At 29.0% G+C, this 19,614-nt stretch overlaps 1 protein-coding gene across 1 annotated transcript in view; it reads left to right on the top strand.

Moving 5' to 3' along the window:
- Positions 1-1,998: 1,998 nt before the first annotated feature.
- Positions 1,999-19,614, top strand: part of LOC124429249 (synaptotagmin-6) — a 39,081-nt gene continuing 21,465 nt past the window's right edge. Inside the window, exons 1-2 of the mRNA XM_046974286.1 lie at positions 1,999-2,194; positions 6,493-6,876. Coding sequence (XP_046830242.1) covers positions 6,586-6,876 — 291 coding nt within the window. The 5' untranslated portion in view covers positions 1,999-2,194; positions 6,493-6,585. The remainder of the gene's footprint in view (positions 2,195-6,492; positions 6,877-19,614) is intronic.

Below are 19,614 nucleotides of genomic sequence, written 5' to 3'. Positions count from 1 at the left end.
ATATATATATTGGTAACAAAATGTTTCGAATATTGATTAAATTATCGAGCCCAACTTGTTAACGATTCTAAGAGAAAGAAGAAAGAAGAAAGAAGAAAGAAGAAAGAAAAAAAAACGATTAATCCGAAAAGTCTCGAAAAAGGATTTAATCGATTGATAATGAATAAAATCGTAAAAACATATTTTGTAACAGCCTGTATTATCTATGAAAAGATGAGAGATCACATCGAAGTTAATCTTCCCTTTCAACTTTTTCAATAAATTTCTTTTTCAACGAAGTGTCCATAAGTACGATTATGTACCAGATCGGAGAAAGAAGAGATAGTAGAGAGGTGATATAAAGACATTCAGGAAAAAAGAAAAAAAAAAAAGAAAAAAAAAAGAAGAAAAAAGAAAAAAAGAGAAAAAAAGAAGAAAGAAAGAAGGAAAGAAAAAAGAAAGAGAAAAGGAAAACCACTCAAGTAGGGACGAAAACGAAAGCGATACAATACTTAACGTTTTTGTTAAGAAACCAGATAAAAAGTTTTTACGTTCGCTCGTGAGACTTTTTTCTTTTTTTTTTTCTTCCTTTTTTTTCCTTTCGTTTTTCTTTTTTTTTTTTTTTTTGGTATTCAAACCTTTATCACATTTTTATGAAGCATCCAAGATCGAAGGAGACAAGTCTGTACATATTTATTTATAATCACCAATCACCATCGACTATTATAATTATTATCTAAAAAATAGAGAGAGAGAGAGAGAGAGAGAGAGAGAGATAATTAAATAAAATTAAATAATTGGATATGAAAACAAGAGGAAAATAATAAGCAAACGTTAGAAAATAAACAGACATTGCAGAGAAAGAAAGAGAGAGAGAGAGAGAGAGAGAGAAGCTGATTGGATAAAATAAATAGATAAACAATAAACAAAGAGATAAAGTTCGGATGTTGCTTGATCTGAAATGATAAAAAGCGACCGATAAGACCATCAATGATAAAGGTTAAATGTCATTAAGATATCGAGGTTGGCCGAAGGAGTAGCAAAAAACTTCGTGCGCCCTTGTCCTTTTCGTTTTTTTCTCCCTTATTTAAAACCCTCTTTTGATAATCCTCTCTCCCTCTCTCTCTCCCTCTCTCTCTTCCTCTCTCTCTCTCTCCCTCTCTTCCTCTCTCCCTCTCTCCCTCTCTCTCTCTCTCTCTCTCTCTCTCTCTCTCTTCCTCTTTCTCACTTTATTTTGATCTTTCGCTCTCTCTTGTTTTTCCTCCCCTCCTCCCTTTCTTCCTCTCCTTCTATCCCTCATTCTCTCTCTCTCTCTCTCTCTCTCTTGTTTTCCCTCCCCTCTTCCCTTTCTTCCTCTCTTTCTATCCCTCTCTCTCTCTCTCTCTCTCTCTCTCTCTCTCTCTCTCTCTCTCTCTCTCTCTCCTTTTATTATCATGTGTCTCTCTTTTTATTGCCATCTGTCTGTCCTTCGTTCATTCTCTTTCTCTCTCTTACTCACTATTGTGATCTCCCTCTCCCTCTCTCTATTTCTCTCTCTCTCTCTCTCTCTCTCCCTCCCCTTATCCCTTGTTATTGTAATTTCTCTGTCTTTCTACTATTCATTTTCTTCCTCCTTCTTTCTAATTATTGCGATCTTTCTGCCATTTGGCTATTCATTAGCTCTCTCTCTCTCTCTCTCTCTCTCTCTCTCTCTCTCTCTCTCTCTCTCTCTCCCTCTCTTTATATATATATATCTATTTGTCTGTCTGTCTGTCTAATTATTACGATACCTTTTTACTTACTTTCTATTTTCTTTTTCCTTCTAATTTGATCATCTTCTTGATACCATTCTCTTTATTATGATTCGAACTATCTTTCTCTTCCCCCTCCACTAAAATGAAATTCTCTCCCTCTCGTTATATCTACTGTTGTCTTCTCCGTTGAACGCTCGCTCACTCACTCACTCTCTTACTCACTCTCTCACTCTCACCCTCTTTTAACTCCCTTTCGCACAGCCTCTCCTCGAACGGCGCGTAGGTCCTCAGTTGCAAGTGCGCCGCGACGCGAATAAGATCGCTAATAATTCGTCAAAAACGTTTCCCCGCCAAATTCTTTTCATCTCGTCTTCTCTATTGTCTTTCATTCTTTTTTTTTTTCTTTTACTCTTCTTCTTCTTCTTCTTCTTCTTCTTCTATATATGGTACCCGAGAAACTGACTGAAAAACGAACGCCAATTGTAAGAAATTATATTTATTTGTTGAATTAATTAGAATTAAGTCGACTGAATATCATCATTAATTTATTCCACATTACAAATGTGTAATTTAATAATATCGATAATTAATAATTAATATCGATAATAATCATGAAATTTTTCGTCATTCCATTAATAAATTCATTTTCATTTATAAGAACGTACAGAGATGCAAATGTAGTTTGGTAAGAAAGAAAGAAAGAAAAAAAAAAAAAAAGAAAAAAAAAGAAAAAAAAAAGAAATACTATGATATTAAATAGAACGGATCAATGATTAAATTTGAAAGAAAAATAAGAAAGGAGAAATAATTATCTCATTATTTTCTAAATATCAATCGTTAAATCAATCAACATTTTTTTTTTTTTTTTTTTTTTTTTTTTTTTTTATGCAATACACTGTTTAACGTCTATCGCGCATAACTTCTCGTTTCTCTGTCGGATAGATTTATGTTTGTTTTATGAGGAGAAAAAAAGAAAGTAAAAAGAAAAAAAGAAAAATGAGAAAAGAAATATGACGATGCCCGATCGATCGTGATTCGTACCACTGAAAAAAATGTCGGCCCGCATTATAGGTTTTTTTTCTACTTACCCTTCGGTCTAGCACAACATTGACTCTCCCTACTGAAATACTTAAACACCAACAACGATGGGAACGTGAAATTTTTCATTTTCTTTAACGCTTTCGGGTCTACCAAATCTGATAGGAGATCTTCAAAGAGGGGTTAAGCAAATCGTACGAACGTTTAATGCTATAATAAAGAGGAATGACTATAATCCATATATCACAGATAACAAATCTCAATTGAAGATAAAAATCCGTGAGAAAATCGATATTTATACGTTATTGACCGTGCGTTATCATTGAAATACGAGAAGAGTGAATTAAAACGTTATGTAAAAAAAAAAAAAAAAAAAAAAAAGGAAAACAAAGAAAAAGAATTGAGTAATCATTTCTTTTTCCTCCTTCTTTCTCTTTTGAACTTTTTTCTTTTCTTTTCTTTTTTGTTTCATCCTTTCTTCGTCGTAACGAAAAAAAAAAAAAAAAAAAGGAACAATCAATTTTCCGTCAATATATTTGTCCTTTCTCTTGAAATGAAAATAAAAAAAGAAAAAAAAAGAAGAAGAAAAAAAAAAGAATCGAGTAATCATTTCTTTTTTTTTTTCTTTCCTTTTTTCCCTTCTTTCTTTTTTTTAACTTTTTTCTTTCTCTTTTCCTTTTTGGTTTCATCCTTTTCAAGTTTCTTTCTCGTAACGACAAAAAAAAAAAAAAAAAAAAAACGAAAAAAAAAAGAAGAAAAACAATCAATTTTCCTTCAATATATTTATCCTTTCTCGTCAAATTAGAATAAAAAAAAACAAAACAAAACAAAAAAAAAAAGAAAAAAAAGAAGAAGAAAAAAGAAACTATATTACGTGAGTCCTCGTTCGAGATAAATCTATTAAGCGCATCGTAACGAGCTTACACACTTGTTAATGATGATATTGCGAGACGAGTGTAATTGGACGTTCGACCAATAACAAGAATAACAACGCTCGCAATATTCGCTTGAGCGTGAATGACGCCGCCTATCTCGTTGGGCACGTGTCATATTTTAATCCAAAGATGAATATATATATATATATATATATATATGTATATATATATATATATATGTATATATATTGAAGGAAGAAGGAGATTCTAAAGAAAAAAAAAAAAAGAAGAAGGGAGATAATAATGAGTATGAAAAAATTTGTATTGTATTTTGTGTAATATTCGTATGAGGAAAAAGAGGGGGGGGGGGGAAAAACGAAAAGAACAAAAAAAAAACAAAAAAAAATTAAAAGAAAGAGAGAAATAAAAAGAATGATTTCCTTTCTTTTTTTTTTTTTTTTTTTTTTTCTATCATATAAAATCAGCACGCGGTATTGATTTATTTATTTGATTATTTATTTTTCTTTTTTTTTTTTTTTCTTTTTTTTTTCATTTTTACGATTAAATAAAATATTAAATAACTTTTAATCGATATAGAAATTCATGAAAATCAATTAAAGATACAGAAAGAGGAAGAGACAAAGAGAGAGAGAGAGAGAGAGAGAGAGATAAAGATTAATTTATACGTAATCACGATGAAATTCTAAAATTATTCGCATAATCTCTAGTAATAATCAGACAATAACTATGAAGTGTAATCCCTTTGTATGGTAAATTCCATTGGATTTTATAATCCATTCCATGAGAAATAGCGCATTAAGGACAATAATGTAAAGATATTTAACACGGATATATGACATTTTATTATGGCATATAATTTTGGACGAAACATTGGCTTCTCGAATAATCCACATTGTAATTCGTTCGATTGAATTGTTTCATAACTTACAGTTGAATTAATTGAAGAAATTATAAGGCGAATTTAAACTGATTAATTATTTAAAAAAGGAAAAGAAAAGAAAAATCAATATTCGTCAATTATATATATATTATTCGTTTGAATTTAATAACATTGAGTTATTAATTTTATAATAATTTTTACATATAAACGCGATATTATAATTTCGTAGAAATTTATTATTATTATTATTAATAAAACACATTGACGTACAATTGATTTCTTTCTTGTACGATAAAAACACGATTTCGATTTTTTTTTGCTTTCTTTTTTTCTTTTTTTTTTTTTTTTGCTTTTTCTTTTTTGACAACCACTTTTCATAATAATTTCTTTTTCTTGTAATACAGACACGATATTTTTTTCTTTTTTTTTCTTTTTTCTTTTTTTTTTTTTTTTTTTCTAAGTCGTACAAATTCCTTGTCAAAATTTAAATTGAAAATGGTGAATGCACCCAATCGTGATAGGTTTTTCTTTCTTTTTTTTCATTTTCTTCGTAATGATCTGAAACTAAATTACTTATCGATTTTCACAAGATTTTTACTTATTTTCAAAGATCTATCGGGAGCCTTGTCTTTGACATCTTCGTTGACTATTACGTTCCGTTTCTTTCCATAAAGGACATTCAGTTTCTTCTTAAGCGATTCGATTCCATAATCTTTCCAATTCTTTGATTGTTCTCTTTTATCAATGTCTACGTCTACGCTTGTCGATCTAACGATCGATATAAAATTGACGGAGAAATTCGTACCGATTGTACGAAAATGAATCGAATTTGTCAAAACGTACCATAACGACTGATTGAAAAATTAAAAAAAAAAAGAAAGAAAATATATATATATATATTATGCCGAGAATACGAGGCAACATCTTTGTTAGTATCATCGATAAAAATAAAGATTTACGAGAAATCTGTAAAAAAGTATAGGATACGATCGTCGATACCAGAATTGATTTCTCCTGGTCGTTTCGATGAATCGTCAAAATCGAAATAACAACGTTCAAGATATTTCTTTCGGTTCGTTAAATTCATGATGAGAATTTATTTCGTTTATGATTTATTTCGTATAATGATCATATTTTCTTTTCTTTCCTTTTCTTTTCTTTTTTTTTTTCCCCCCACAAAAAATTCAATCCTTTCCGTTCGTATATAATAATATATAAAATTGAATGAAAGAATTGAATTTTTATTTATGAAAATATTTATTAATAAAGAGAAAGCAATTCTTACCATTTCCTTTTTATTTATATATACATACATTACACGCATTATTTACACACACACACACACACACACACACACACACATACACGTATGTATGTGATTTTTAATTAATTTTGAAGTACATAAATTGTGAACAAAGTTTTTGAAAGTTCTTAAATGAGATACGAAAGAATATAAGTCATAAGATACCGTCGAAGAAAATAGGATGACACCCTTTACTATTTTTATGCATGCAACCTTGTTATCTCTCTTCTCTTTTTCCTACGGGAAATACAATATAATTTCACTCCTGTGTAAATCTCGAGATGACTACGTCTTAAAAGAAAAGAAATAAAGACAAACAAATAACAATAATAAACGCGAGAAGGAAAAAGCAGTAGTAGTAGTCGTACGAACGTACTATGTGTGTATATGTATGCGAAAGAAAAAAAAAAAAACAAAAAAGAAAAATAAATAAATAAATAAATGAACAAATAAATAAATAATTGAACAAGATACAAGGATAAGGGAATAGGGAAAATGTTAAAAAAAATTCGTAAGATTTTCAATTCGAAATATTTTCAATTTCAAAATGGTTTCATTCGAATAAATAAATTCGTTTATATGTATTATAATTGAATGAATTGTTTTTTTTTTTTTTTTTTTTGACGTTTAATACGACTAAAGTATTTTCATTTCTCTTTATAGAAATAATAGAAGAAGAGCGAAAGAGAAGGAAAAGGGGATAAAAAAAGAAAAAAAACAATAAAAGGATTTAAGTGTTTTGAGAAAGGACAAGAAATGGTTTCAATGGTTTCATCAGCTGTCCTTGGAGCAGCTGCAGGCACAGGATTGGCTTTGGTAGTCGCAATGACTATAGTCATCTATAGATATTACGCTTTTAAACGTAAAGGAAAGTATTGGAGTAATCTCGATCGATGGCCAGACCCACCACAAACCAACAACAAAAACAACGAAAAAACGTCTGATACAGATCAACATCCTTGTCGTGACAAATCTGCCACGACTTCCTCTTACGTTTTGGATTGTTGGAAAAAACCACAACAAAGTTATTATGCCGTACAGAAAACTGTGAGTATTTTTTTTCTCTTCATTTTTTTAATTCGTTTTTATAATTTTTTTTTTTTTGCACTTTTCTGTTTTGTGTTTCATGCTTTATTTTTTCTTTTTCTTTTTTTTTTTTTTTTTTTCTTTCTTTTTTCCTATTTTTTATTTCAAATTCGCTCTCTATATCAATAGATTTATCGTCCAATTGCATGAAAATTCGTGAATATATCCTTAAAAACTATCAATTCATTGTCAAATTAATATAATTGATTTCTATTCGTTCTCGATAATTCGTAACCGCGAACCCGTGTGGCTTGCATTATAATTCAATTTCATTTCCAATATTATATTCGAAAATACAATCGTTACAGGATACTCGTTCATTAAACGTAATAAACAATTGCGAGAGCTATATTTTGATATATTTTGACTAAAAAAAAAAAAAAAAAAATTTATAAATATATCCATATAGAAATTATATATATATATATATATATCGTTTAGTACGATTGAATTTTTAAGAAATGTCGATAATATCTATGGGTATGGTAAGGTAGAATTCTTTTTGTATTATAGGATTCTGTATTATCGTCTGTGTAGAACTTAGTCTGTTGTCGATAACAGTATTTCTTATCGATAAAACAGAATTGTCGGTACGGAAGTTTCGGTATTCTGTTTTATCTATCTCAGATAATATCGTAACATTTGACAATTCCTTTATCTATATTTTCTCGTTCTATCGATTGATTTAATTATTTTATTAAACTAATTAATATCATAAACATTGTATAATTTATTTATAATTATACATATTTTAGATTACATAATTTGCCGTAGGAAATAGTTTCATTTAAATTTGAGCTCATTAAAGATGTACATAAGCGACATAAATATATATATATATATGTATGTATATATATATATGCAATATCACTATTAAATCATGTGCATAGAAATGACAAATTTTCAAATAGATACAGAAAGTAAATAGATTGATGATAATCAAACTTCATAGGCGCCTTCGTATGTCGTCCTAAATCCTTGAAGCCTTAATAAAAATGCGGAAGGTCAACATAAGTCAGATAAAAAAGAATTTATTTTAGTTAAACAAACGCGCAACTCTGCAAAAAAAAAAAAACAAAAAAAAAAACAAAAAGAAACCAAATTGGAACACGTCGACATTTTTCCCATGACCAATTAGACGAACTTTGGAATTATATTCAATCTTGAGAATAAAAAGTATTTTTCAATTTCACGTGCAAAGTAAAAAAAAAAAAAAAAAAAGAAAAAAATATGTTTTTCAATACCATAAGATTTAAATAACGATAGTAATAAAAAATTGTTCTTAAATTGAAAAACACAGAAGATCGATATCTCGATCTGCCTAACAGATATACCTCAGATTTTTATCAGAATTGACGAACGTAAAATTCGTTATCACACTTATCGTAGCGGTACACGCAATTGTATACATGTGTGCGTGTGCGTGCGTGCGCGCGCGCGCGCGCGTGCGTGTGTGTGTGTGAGTATGTGTGTAAACGCACGGGAAACCGTTCTCGACGTCCTAACAGAGAGAATATATAGAATCTGGAATTTGGATCGATACAGCAACACTCTACGACTGACCGAACTATATCGTGCTTTCAATCGCAACGTATTGAGAGAAAAAAAAAGAGAAAGAAAGAGAGAGAGAGAGAGAGAGAGAGAGAGGCGCCTGGGGATGATGGGAGGGGTGAGAGAGATGGGTGGGGGAAGGAAGTAAAACAAAAATAACCATTTTTAACAGATGAGTTAAAAAGAGATGATGATGGATCGATTTAACGTCTTTGTTTATTCCATTAAAAAATTATTATGGATGATCTCAGAAAAAGAAAAAAAAAGAAAAAAAAAAAAAAAAAAAATTAATATCAAAGTTAATGGAAGTGTACTGTAAATTTTAAACGATCATATACTCGCATAATATTTTCAACTAAACAATCCTATTAATTATTCATAAATGTAATGAAGTAAACGTGAGTTAGAGAGAAAAATAATCTAATGAAATGTAATGTTTATCATTAAAACAAAAATATAAACTATCTGTATTAGAGGATGTCTTCTCTCTCTCTCTCTCTCTCTCTCTCTCTCTCTCTCTCTCTCTCTCTCTCTCTCTCTCTCTCTCTTTCTCTCCTCTTTCTAATCACTTCTGAAACTCTCAAATCACTATTAACGAGAAATAAATGAAATAAATAAATGTAGCTTTAGTACTCTTTCTACCTTTGAATGGGAGAACGTAGTGGCTCGATATAGTTACGATTTTCAACGAAGTTAATTGATTTCGTTAATTGAAAAGAGAAACGAAAGAATTCTTTTTATTCGGCTTTATAATCATATAAATTGGACGAATTCTAATAGGAAAACAAAATTTTAGTTAAATTTTTTTTTCTTTTTCTTTCTTTTTCTTTTTTTTTCTTTTTTTTTTTTTTCTTTTTTTTTTTCTTTCTTTCACTTTTTTTTGTAAGTATAAAAAATTAATATCTCGCAGATTCATATTTTTATTTATAAATAATTTATATATGTGATTAAAGATAAATAAAATTTTATTCGTCAAATTATACATACGTCCTCTCAAATCGAGCATTTAAATTTGTTCTTTCATTTATTTATTTAATATGTAGTGATTAAATAGATAAAAAGAGAAGAGAGAGAGAGAGAGAGAGAGAGAGAGAGAGAGAGAGAGAGAAAGAGAGAGAAAATGTGTGTTTCTGAAATATTTTCATCGATGGTCATCGAAAATCCTTGGTGAGAGGGACAATCAGAGAGAGAGAGAGAGAGAGAGAGAGACAGTCAGTATAGTACAAAGGTTAATAAAAATTTTCATTTATTTATCTAACATGTATTGATAAAAAAGAAAGATAAAGAGTATATATATATAAGATATGTGTTTTTGAAACGTTTTCATCAATGGTCGTCGAAAATTATTTGGCGTGAGTAGAGAGAGAAAAAGAGAGAGAATATATAGTATAAAGCTTAATAAAAATTTTCGATTTTTACCAAAATGAAATAAATGAATGAAAATGGTCTATTCGCGGTACTTTCTAATATTGTTAAAAAAAAAAATATATATATATATATATATATATATATATATATATATATATGTCATCGTATAAACGAATACTCCTTCCAGAAAAATGATAATTATTTTGATATAATATTCTCGAAAGCGATCTTTCTGTTTTTTCTGTTTCTTGTTTCTATTTTTTTGTCTTTTATCTTTTTTTATCTTTTACGTTTTATTCCTTGAAAAATTTAACGAAATGGTCCGCAACAATATAATCTCTTCTTTGAAAAGATTCCATGGCAACTACATTGCACACTCTCTCTCTCTTTCTCTCTCTCGGATTTCGTTATTCTTTCTTTATATTCATTGAATAGCAGATTAAAAATTACACGCGAGAATAATCTTTCATCAACGAAAAATAAGAGAGAAATTAAAACGAGTATATCCAAGTCTTATGAGATTTTTCTGATACATTAATTGATCTTATAGTTCGTGAGAGACTTAAATTTATTAATAAATCGAAAGAATTGATAAGAAAGATAATATAGATCTTTATTTTAAATTATTATTGAGATAAAATTAAAAAAGAAGAAAAAGGAAAATATATATGTATATATATATAGAAGAAAAGTCATATTTTTAGAGGCCGCCGCACCACCCCCCCCCTAACAATAGGCAACCCATTAATACATTCGTGTAATGCGAAATAATCTACTTGTAGGGGCTTCAAAGAAATCAAATTATATTATTGTTAGTATTTGGAATATTTGCAGGCAGAATATCTCATAAGTAACATTTGTAAAAATAATTATGGTTATGAGAAAGTGATGAGAAGTGGCAATAATGAAAAAAATGAAATTATTCCTTGACATATCCGTGAATTTTCTTTTAACGAATTATTATTTTTTCAGTTAAACAAAACAAATGTAATTTCATTTTATTTACAATTAACATTATGCAAAATATTTGATGTTCCTTCGAAGTTATCGTCTTAATTTCTCTCCCTTGAGCGTGTAACGAGTCAACGATTATCATTCGAATCCTAAATATTGTGAATAATATTTTTCACGTAATTTAAGGAAAAAAAAAAAAAAAAAGAAAAAGAGAAAGAATAAAAATTTGTCTTACTCTTAATTCTCACTTAATCGTCGAGATATTTAAAATGATAAATCAATAGAATAGTTAATCAATAAATAATAATCAATAGAAAAGTTACACCCGTTATACATTCTCCGTCCTCTCTTACGTATTATTGTTTCCGACGGAAATTGAATTCCAAAGGAAATTGTTATTTATTTCAGCTATACCATATGTGCCTCGTAAATCTCTTACCTTATATTCTCTCTCCATGTCATTTACATATACGAAGAAAAAGACACAAGGACAACTTTATGGTTACACGAAACATATTCCTTATCCTGTCCCACGTACTATTATTTTGCACGAAACATTTAACCACTTCCATTTAGTCTTTGGTAAACAGTTATCTACGTTATCTAAAAATCGATTTAACTCTCAACGATTATTTCGTCCTTCGCCTAGTACCCTTTAGAAAATGAAAAATCATAAGGAAACGTGAATAATATTGGAAGGGAAACATATATCTCGCTATATAAGAAATCGTTCGATAATCAAGCCTGACCTAGAAAACTAAAGAGAGAAAGAGTCAGAAGAAAACACAGAGAGAGAGAGAAAGAGAGAGAGAGAGAGAGGGAGAGAGAGAGAGAGAGGGAGAGCCAGAAAGAGAAATACGTATGAAATTTTACTTCTATTCAAATATATATGTAGACGATGTAAGAAATATAATAATAAAATATAATATTTTCTGATCGATCAAATATATGCATGAGAATAAAATATGACCAAGCAAGAGAGAGAGAGAGAGAGAGAGAGAGAGAGAGAAAATATATATATACGCATACACATATATAGAAAGAATAAAGAAAAAATAGAAAAATATTACAAATATCTCCCTTCGCCTACCCCCATCCCTAAAAAAAGAAAAGAAAAGAAAAGGAACTATTGATAGAGAAAAGAGAAAAGAATTTAAAAAAAACAAACATAATAGAAGTAAATGGAAGGACATATTAGAAACAAATTGGAAAGAAAAATAAAATAGATAAGAATGGATAGGGAAGAGAAATGAAGGGATAAATCGAGGGAGGAAGGGGATGGATTTTAAAAAAAGAAAAGAAAGGGACAAAAAAAAGGGATGAAGAAAGAAAGAAACTATAAAGAGAGAGAGAGAGAGAGAGAAAAAAAAAAAAGAAAAGGGAATAAGGAATAAAGTAAGGATAGTGACGTAAACTGGAAGGTATCCAGGAGCGTATCAAAAGGGTGAAAGAGTAACCTGTTGCGGCGCACGCATACTATATCTCTCTTTCTCACTTTCTCTCTTGTCACTCTTTCCAATATAGTCCAGGAAAAGTCTCTTCTTCTTCTTCTTTCTCACTCTTTGAACTGAACCTCCCACCATCATCACCACCACCACCACCACCACCACTACTACCACCACCACCACCACCACCACTACTACCACCACCATCTTCATCACCAACAGCATCGATACTACCACCAGCAACAGACCAGTAGCAGTACCAATACCAGCACTATCAGGATTGCCACCACCTCCAACCATGTTCGCCGTTTCTGATTGCACACGAGCCCAGGCTTAGATAGAAGCAGAACGTTAGTCTGCTCTCACCAGCTCGTGGTGATACATTCGCTGCGTTCCAACTCTCCGTTTATATTCACGTTCTACTAGTATCTTTGTGCCGTATATTTTTCTTTTTTTTTTCTGTTTCTTTTTCTATTTTTTTTGTTTGTTTTTTTTTTTTTTTTTATTCATTATCTCCCTTCCTATCTGTTGTTTCTTTTTTCTTTTTTTTTTTTTTTTTTTATATCGTCGATCATATTATTTAAAATAAGAACGATAAATCGTTCCACGAGCTTCTTCTGTCCTTTTTTTTTCTTTTCTCTTTTTTTTTTTTTTTTTTTTCGATCGCGAAAAACCCGTGAATTGTTAATGTGAATTAATTATAATAATAATAATAATTTTATTGTGAGAAAGAGAGAGAGAGAGAGAGAGAGAGAGAGAAAGAGATCTATTTTTGTCATATTATCATTGTTATTGTTGATTAGCAGCATTGTTATTTGTCAATAACAAAAGTTTATTCTCTTCGTTAATATGAATTGTCAACAAATTAATTCACACTTTATACATACATGCATACATACATACATACGTATATATATACATATATACATATTTATGTATATATCTATGTATGTATGTATGTATATATGTATATATATATATATATATATATATATATAGTGGTTATTTTGAAAAAAATTTTCATGTGAAATAAATTATGATTTTTCTCTAAAATGAGATGATTATATTCTATTTGAAAGAAAGAGAGAGAGAGAGAGAGAGAAAGAGAGAGAGGAGGGTGCTAGACAATCTTGATAATACGTTTTAAGTCAAGCTAATCCATCTTGAAACAATAAAAGAGAGACAGAAAGAGAGAAAGAGATTGCATGGATTAAAGGGTCGATTACTTTGATTGATAGCGAGCTTTTTAAATATCTTGTTCTGCATAAAGATCAGATTGTATTTTTTCATATTTTATATTTTTTTATGCAATAATAAATAATTGACATATATAAATAAAAATTAGAAATATATAAAAAAAATTGTAATTATATAAAATATATATATATATATATATATATATATATATATATATATACATATATATATATTTATATCTCTACTCTCGTTCTTTCTCGTTTTTTTCTGTCTCTCTTTTTCTTTTTATTTAATTTGGAATTTAATTAATTTTTCTGTCCTTATTTTTATTATTATTCATTTCTAATTTTAATTAATATTTTTTTACAAATATATACATATATATATGTGTGTGTCTATATATATGTGTATATATATATATATATATATATATATATATGTATATATGTATTTGAAAACAGGAAGAAATTCATACGTTAATCGAAAAGAATGTATAGTAATTAAGGTAAATATCGATTTATCCAAGCAGACGGATTAATTATTCCCTTATTTTCCTTTTTCTCTCTGTTTCTTCAATATTTCTCTTTCGTTATGAAGAAAAAATTGTATGATTCCTTATTCGTTTTCTCTCTTTCTCTCTCTCTCTCTCTCTCTCTCTCTCTCTCTCTCTCTCTCTCACTCTCTCTATTTTTCTCGATCGTAGTTAAACATTTTTTCGTCTCTTTTTTCTTTTTTATTTCGAAAGAATAATAGAGAAAAAAATAAGTTCTGAAGTTGACAACGTGTGGGTGGTTGACATCGTGCTTAAAACACCGACATCTTTCATTATATTCACCGTGTTCGAGCTCGTTAAATAGTACAACCATAAATATAGTCAAATTTTAAAGTCAACATTCTACTCCGTCCATCGTTATAAACATTTCTAGGGAGAATTCTTATTTTTTCGTAGAAGTAAAAAAAGAAAAAAAAAAAAAAAAAGAATTGTCGAATATATTTATTTGCGCGCGTATTTGTGTGTATGTGTGCGCGCGTGTGTCCGCGCGCGTGCGCGCCTATATTCATAAATACTTTTGTTTTCTCTTCTTTTTCTTATTTTGTTGTTTGCTTGTTTGTTCGTTTCGAAATTTAAAAGAATATGCAAAGAAAAAAGAAAAAAAAAGAAAAGAAAAGAAAGTCGAGAAAGTTCAATTGAAATTTTATTTGTTCTGTTTAAAGGTCAATAAATCTTAAAGTAAGATATTAGGATTATGGTATCCGTTTAAATTCGCTATTACGAAATATAACGAATTTCCTGAAACATAATCCATAATGTTACTAACGCAGATCTGTTCTAGCCGTCACGGAAATTCAAACGTTCGTTTCGAAACTAAATTACGAACTGAAAGTTAGGATTATCGTCGTTTATTCGATGTTTCGCATCGAACTCGTTATACATTAAAATCAAGAGAGATAAAGAGAGAGAAATAGAGAGATAGAGAAATAGAGAAAGAGAGAGAAATAACGAGATAGAGAGAGAGAGAGAGAGAGAGTAGTTAAGAGATATTTACTAATTCTCGTAGACGATTAATTTGCAATTTTACAGGGGGGAAAAAAAAAAAAAAGAAAAAAAAACAGGAAAATTTACAAGAATCATTTTTACAGAATCCCTCTTCCATTAATTTGGAATATATCTTTTTTCCCGTTCAAATCTTTCATAATAAAAGTAATTCTCAATAATTCCTTCATTCATTGCTAAACCAACGAATCATTATCATTTCATATAATTTTATCACTTTCTTTTCATCGCCGTATCAAACAAAAAAAAAAAAAAAAGAAAAAAAAGAAAAAAGAGAAACATATTTTTCAATTATATAAAAACGTTTTCGTAATTAAATTAACCATCCTGTAAAACAGTTATTTTCGACGAAGTACGATGTTGAAAGGAAACACAATCGTTTCTAATTTTAACTTACAGAAACTTGGGGGCTGAAGTTTTCGCAAGCTTCGGAAAGCGTTTTACAACTTTAAAAGAAAAATAAAACGGGCAAAGGGGAAGGGGGGATGAGTAGAAGAGAAGACTAGGAAGATAAAGGGAGGGAAAGGGAAATAAAGGGAAAGAAAAAGGAGAGGGTAAAAGACGAGAATAAAGAAAGATTTGAATTAAGAAATTTTTCGGTGATACTTTATTTTATAATTGTGATCTTGGACGCGTTCGTCAAAGTGCCGGATAAACTGTCAGAAGTCCTGGGGGATGTTCTGGAGTTAGCATGCGGAGGAGGAGGAGGAGGAGGAGGAGGAGGAGGTGGGGGTGGGGCTGGGGCTGGGAGTGGGGGTGCTTCTGGTTCTGGTTCTGGAAGAAATATTACGGAGAAAGGAACAAGTTCCTCCGGTGGTGGAAGTGCAGCGAGCAAGATCGGCATGGTCACGGGAGTGGCCATCATCAGAGGGAAATGGGCTCAAAGAGGGAGCAGGTCACCACTTTCAAGTGTTGCCAATACTGACAGTGCTGACAGCACGACTTCGACCAGCTCAGAGGTCAGTTTTTTCGTATGATTTTTCTTTCTTTCCTTCTTTATTTTCTTTTCTCTCCTTTTTTTTTTTTTTTTTATTCATGTTTTTTCTTTTCTCTTTCCTTTCTTTCTTATTCTCTTTCAGCACGACGAATTATTTCAACACATTTCCCAATATTTTTCTAGTCCCAATATTTTTTTTTTTTTCTTCCTTTTACTTTCTTTTTCTTTATCTTTTTCTTTATCTTCTTTTAGCTTTCATTATATACGCGAATTATTACTCTTTGAATTTGTTAATTAAGAAGTAATGAATGGTAAATGAATTAATTATAGATTTCAGGCGTTTAAAATACAAAGTAAATGAATGAATGAATAAATGAATTAATTAATGGATATGAAATAGAATGGGTATAATTTTTTTCTTAATATAAAATTTGAAAAGAAAATTGAGAAATAATATGGCATACATACGTTGTTTCAAAATTGTTTGATCGTTTTAAATCGACTCATTAAAAAGAAAAAAAGAAACAAAAGAAAAAGAAAAAAGAAAAAAGAAGAAAAAAAGTTATTTCAAATATTTTCATATATCTATTTGAACGAGACGTTTGAAAATACATATCCCCAAGTTTACCATTACTTATTCTCGCAGATCATTTTGAAAGGAAGGAAGGAAAAGAGAAAATGAAAAGGAAAAGGAAAAGAAAATGGGGGAAACAAAAATAAAAATCTAAGGATAAACTTCAAAGGTGACTTTGAATCCCTTTGAACTGGCTCCCCAGCTCGAATATCAATGTTATCGACGTACAGTCAAACCGTCAATGATATACTTCACTTTGAATTCTAACGAAACGTTTTAAATCTAACAACGTCGATTATGATACTCATTAGATTTTTAAATGTACGAAATTTGTTAATTACTTTTTCCTTTCTTTCTTTTTTTTCTTTTTTTCTTTTTCTTTTCATCATATACATTTTCATTTTCTTTCATTCATATACATTTTTATTACTCTATTATTATATTTATATATATATATATATATATATAATTATTATTAATAATATATCGTCGAATATACAATAAAAATTGTCAAAGGGGTAATAAAATGGAATTACCTTTTTAAAATTCACATCATACATTTATGTATGTACAACTATTATTACTACTATCGTATTCTATCGATAGTTCGAGATATCGATCGAATGATGTCTTCTTCGCCTAGCAAGAACATCTCTTACCGAAAATATTTCTTACCTCTTGGGATAAACATCCAAGGAAGCACCGATCGTGTTCGTGTCACGCAAGTTGAAACGTTCGTCTTCTTCGGAATATATTCTACACATACATAGATACACGTATATATATGTATATATATATATATATTATGTATAATATATACGTGTATATACCTTTTGAGATCGTTCTCATGAGACTTAGATAGGTATATAAGGTCATGTACTTTGATTCTGGAACAATCGATAATTTCTTTTTTGTTTCTGTTTTGTTTTTTCAATTTTTAATAATTCGAGATATATATATATATATATATATATATAAAGAGAGAGAGGAGAGAGAGAGAGAGAGATCGTAATTTTCTGTACAGATGTCTTCTTTTTATTATTCATGTAAAAAAAAGTATTTCATCTTTTTTTCTTTTTTCTTCTTTTTTTTAAGGGATTTTTGAATTTTTACAACTTTCGAAAATAAAAGCTATATATATATATATATATATATTTACATATTTATATTCAGAGAGAAAGAGAGAAAGAGAGAGAAAAACGAAGGAATAAATTAAAATCAACGATTCGTGAATGCAAATCGTTGCTCCGAATATTATAATCCTACTATATGTCTGCATTGGACGAATAAATTAAAAAATCGATTTTATTTAAACGTACGTGCTAACAATTTTTTCAGCCGATTATATTTCATATAAATAATGTTACCTAGTGAAATAACTATATCGATCTCTTTCTCTTTCTCACTCTCACACACACTCTTTCTCTCTCTCTCTCTCTCTCTCTCTATATATATATATATATATATATATATATATAATTTCTTTTTTCCTTTTAATATATTATTTAATACCACTATCTCGTTTAAATCGTAACGCAATAAAATTAAATAACGCAACTAAAATAAAAACAAGCAAATATATATAAAATATTAGAAAATAATTTTTAAGGCAAAAACAAAAAAAAATTCCAAAAGAAAAGGGAGAAAAGATATAACAATTGTTGCTCGAAGTTTAATTTAAAAAAATAATTATATAGAAATCGAATATACTTGTACATATCGTTAATATTTTTGAAACACTTTGTGTACATATATATATATATATATATATATATATATATATATATATAAATATATTTATTCATATATCTTGCTCGTTAAGAATGAAACAAAATACTGATATTATATTACATCATTTTCTTTGGAAACTCTAAAGCCAAGTTATCTCAGGTCAGGAGCGAAAATTCTTTGAAAGATCGTTTGTAAGTGAATCTACTGTAATATATAATGACAAATAGTTCGAAAACAAGGAATAAAAAATCCAATTAATTTTTCCGGATAACGTGAATTGAGTTCGACTGATGATGACCAATAGCGTACTTTCGATAAAATAGAAAGAGAAAGAGAGAGGATAGAAATATTTCTGATACTCGAATATCATTTCACATTTATTCCATGTAATAACATACATATTCTCATATTCATCGTTCTTTTCAACGTTAAAAAATCTATTACAATTTTTCACATAATTATTTTCATTTACGATTACAATAATAAATAACGATCGTTATAATTATTTCATGTTTATTTTCACATATAAATTATTATACTTGATTTTTAAAGTTAAATATATAATAATATTGTAGATATTTTTTTATTATTATATTAATTAAATAGACACATAAATATAAAACGATAATGAGTTATAATACATTTTTTATATACAAAAATATGTATTATATCAGTTGGATTAAACTTATTTTTTTTAACATTCATAATAATCGATAAAAATGTTTAAATTATTTATTATCTACTATAATAACAATAATATTAATGATAATAATAAAAATAATAATAATAATAATAATAATAACAAAAACTTATTAATAATATAATACTTCTCGTCGTTTGTTCATATTACTTAAAAATATTTTCGTACATGCTCGACCCGTACTACTTAGAAGTCTTTTCGTATATGATTGACTCGTACTACTTAAAAGTATTGTCGAACGAATGCTTGATTTGTACTACCTTAAAAGTGACGGGCCATTCCAACGATCATACTACTGAAAAATGTTTGACCGTCATAATGATCGATCTGCTTGGGAAAAAAAAAGAAATAAAAAATAAAAAATAAAAAATAAAAAAGAAACATATCGAATCGTGATAATGGCACAAATAACATAAAAACAAAATCGTTACGATAGTTTGTACTATTGAAAAAACGTTCGGTCATATGAATAATGATCGTATTACTGATTCATAGCGAGCGTTACATTTTTACAATGATAATACGATCGACTCTCGAACTTTTAACGAAATATAACCGAGTGCATACGTTAATAAGGCTCTTTATGACACTCGAGATTAAAAAGTGTGTCGAACGTTATGCCTCGTAATGGATATCGAGCGAGCAAGATAGAGAGATAGAAAGAGAGAGAGAGAGAGAGAGAGAGAG

Source organism: Vespa crabro, chromosome 14, assembly GCF_910589235.1.
Source record: "Vespa crabro chromosome 14, iyVesCrab1.2, whole genome shotgun sequence".
NCBI classification, from domain to species: domain Eukaryota; kingdom Metazoa; phylum Arthropoda; class Insecta; order Hymenoptera; family Vespidae; genus Vespa; species Vespa crabro.
Note: the sequence above shows the minus strand (reverse complement) of the source record. Positions and strands in the feature narration are given on the sequence as shown.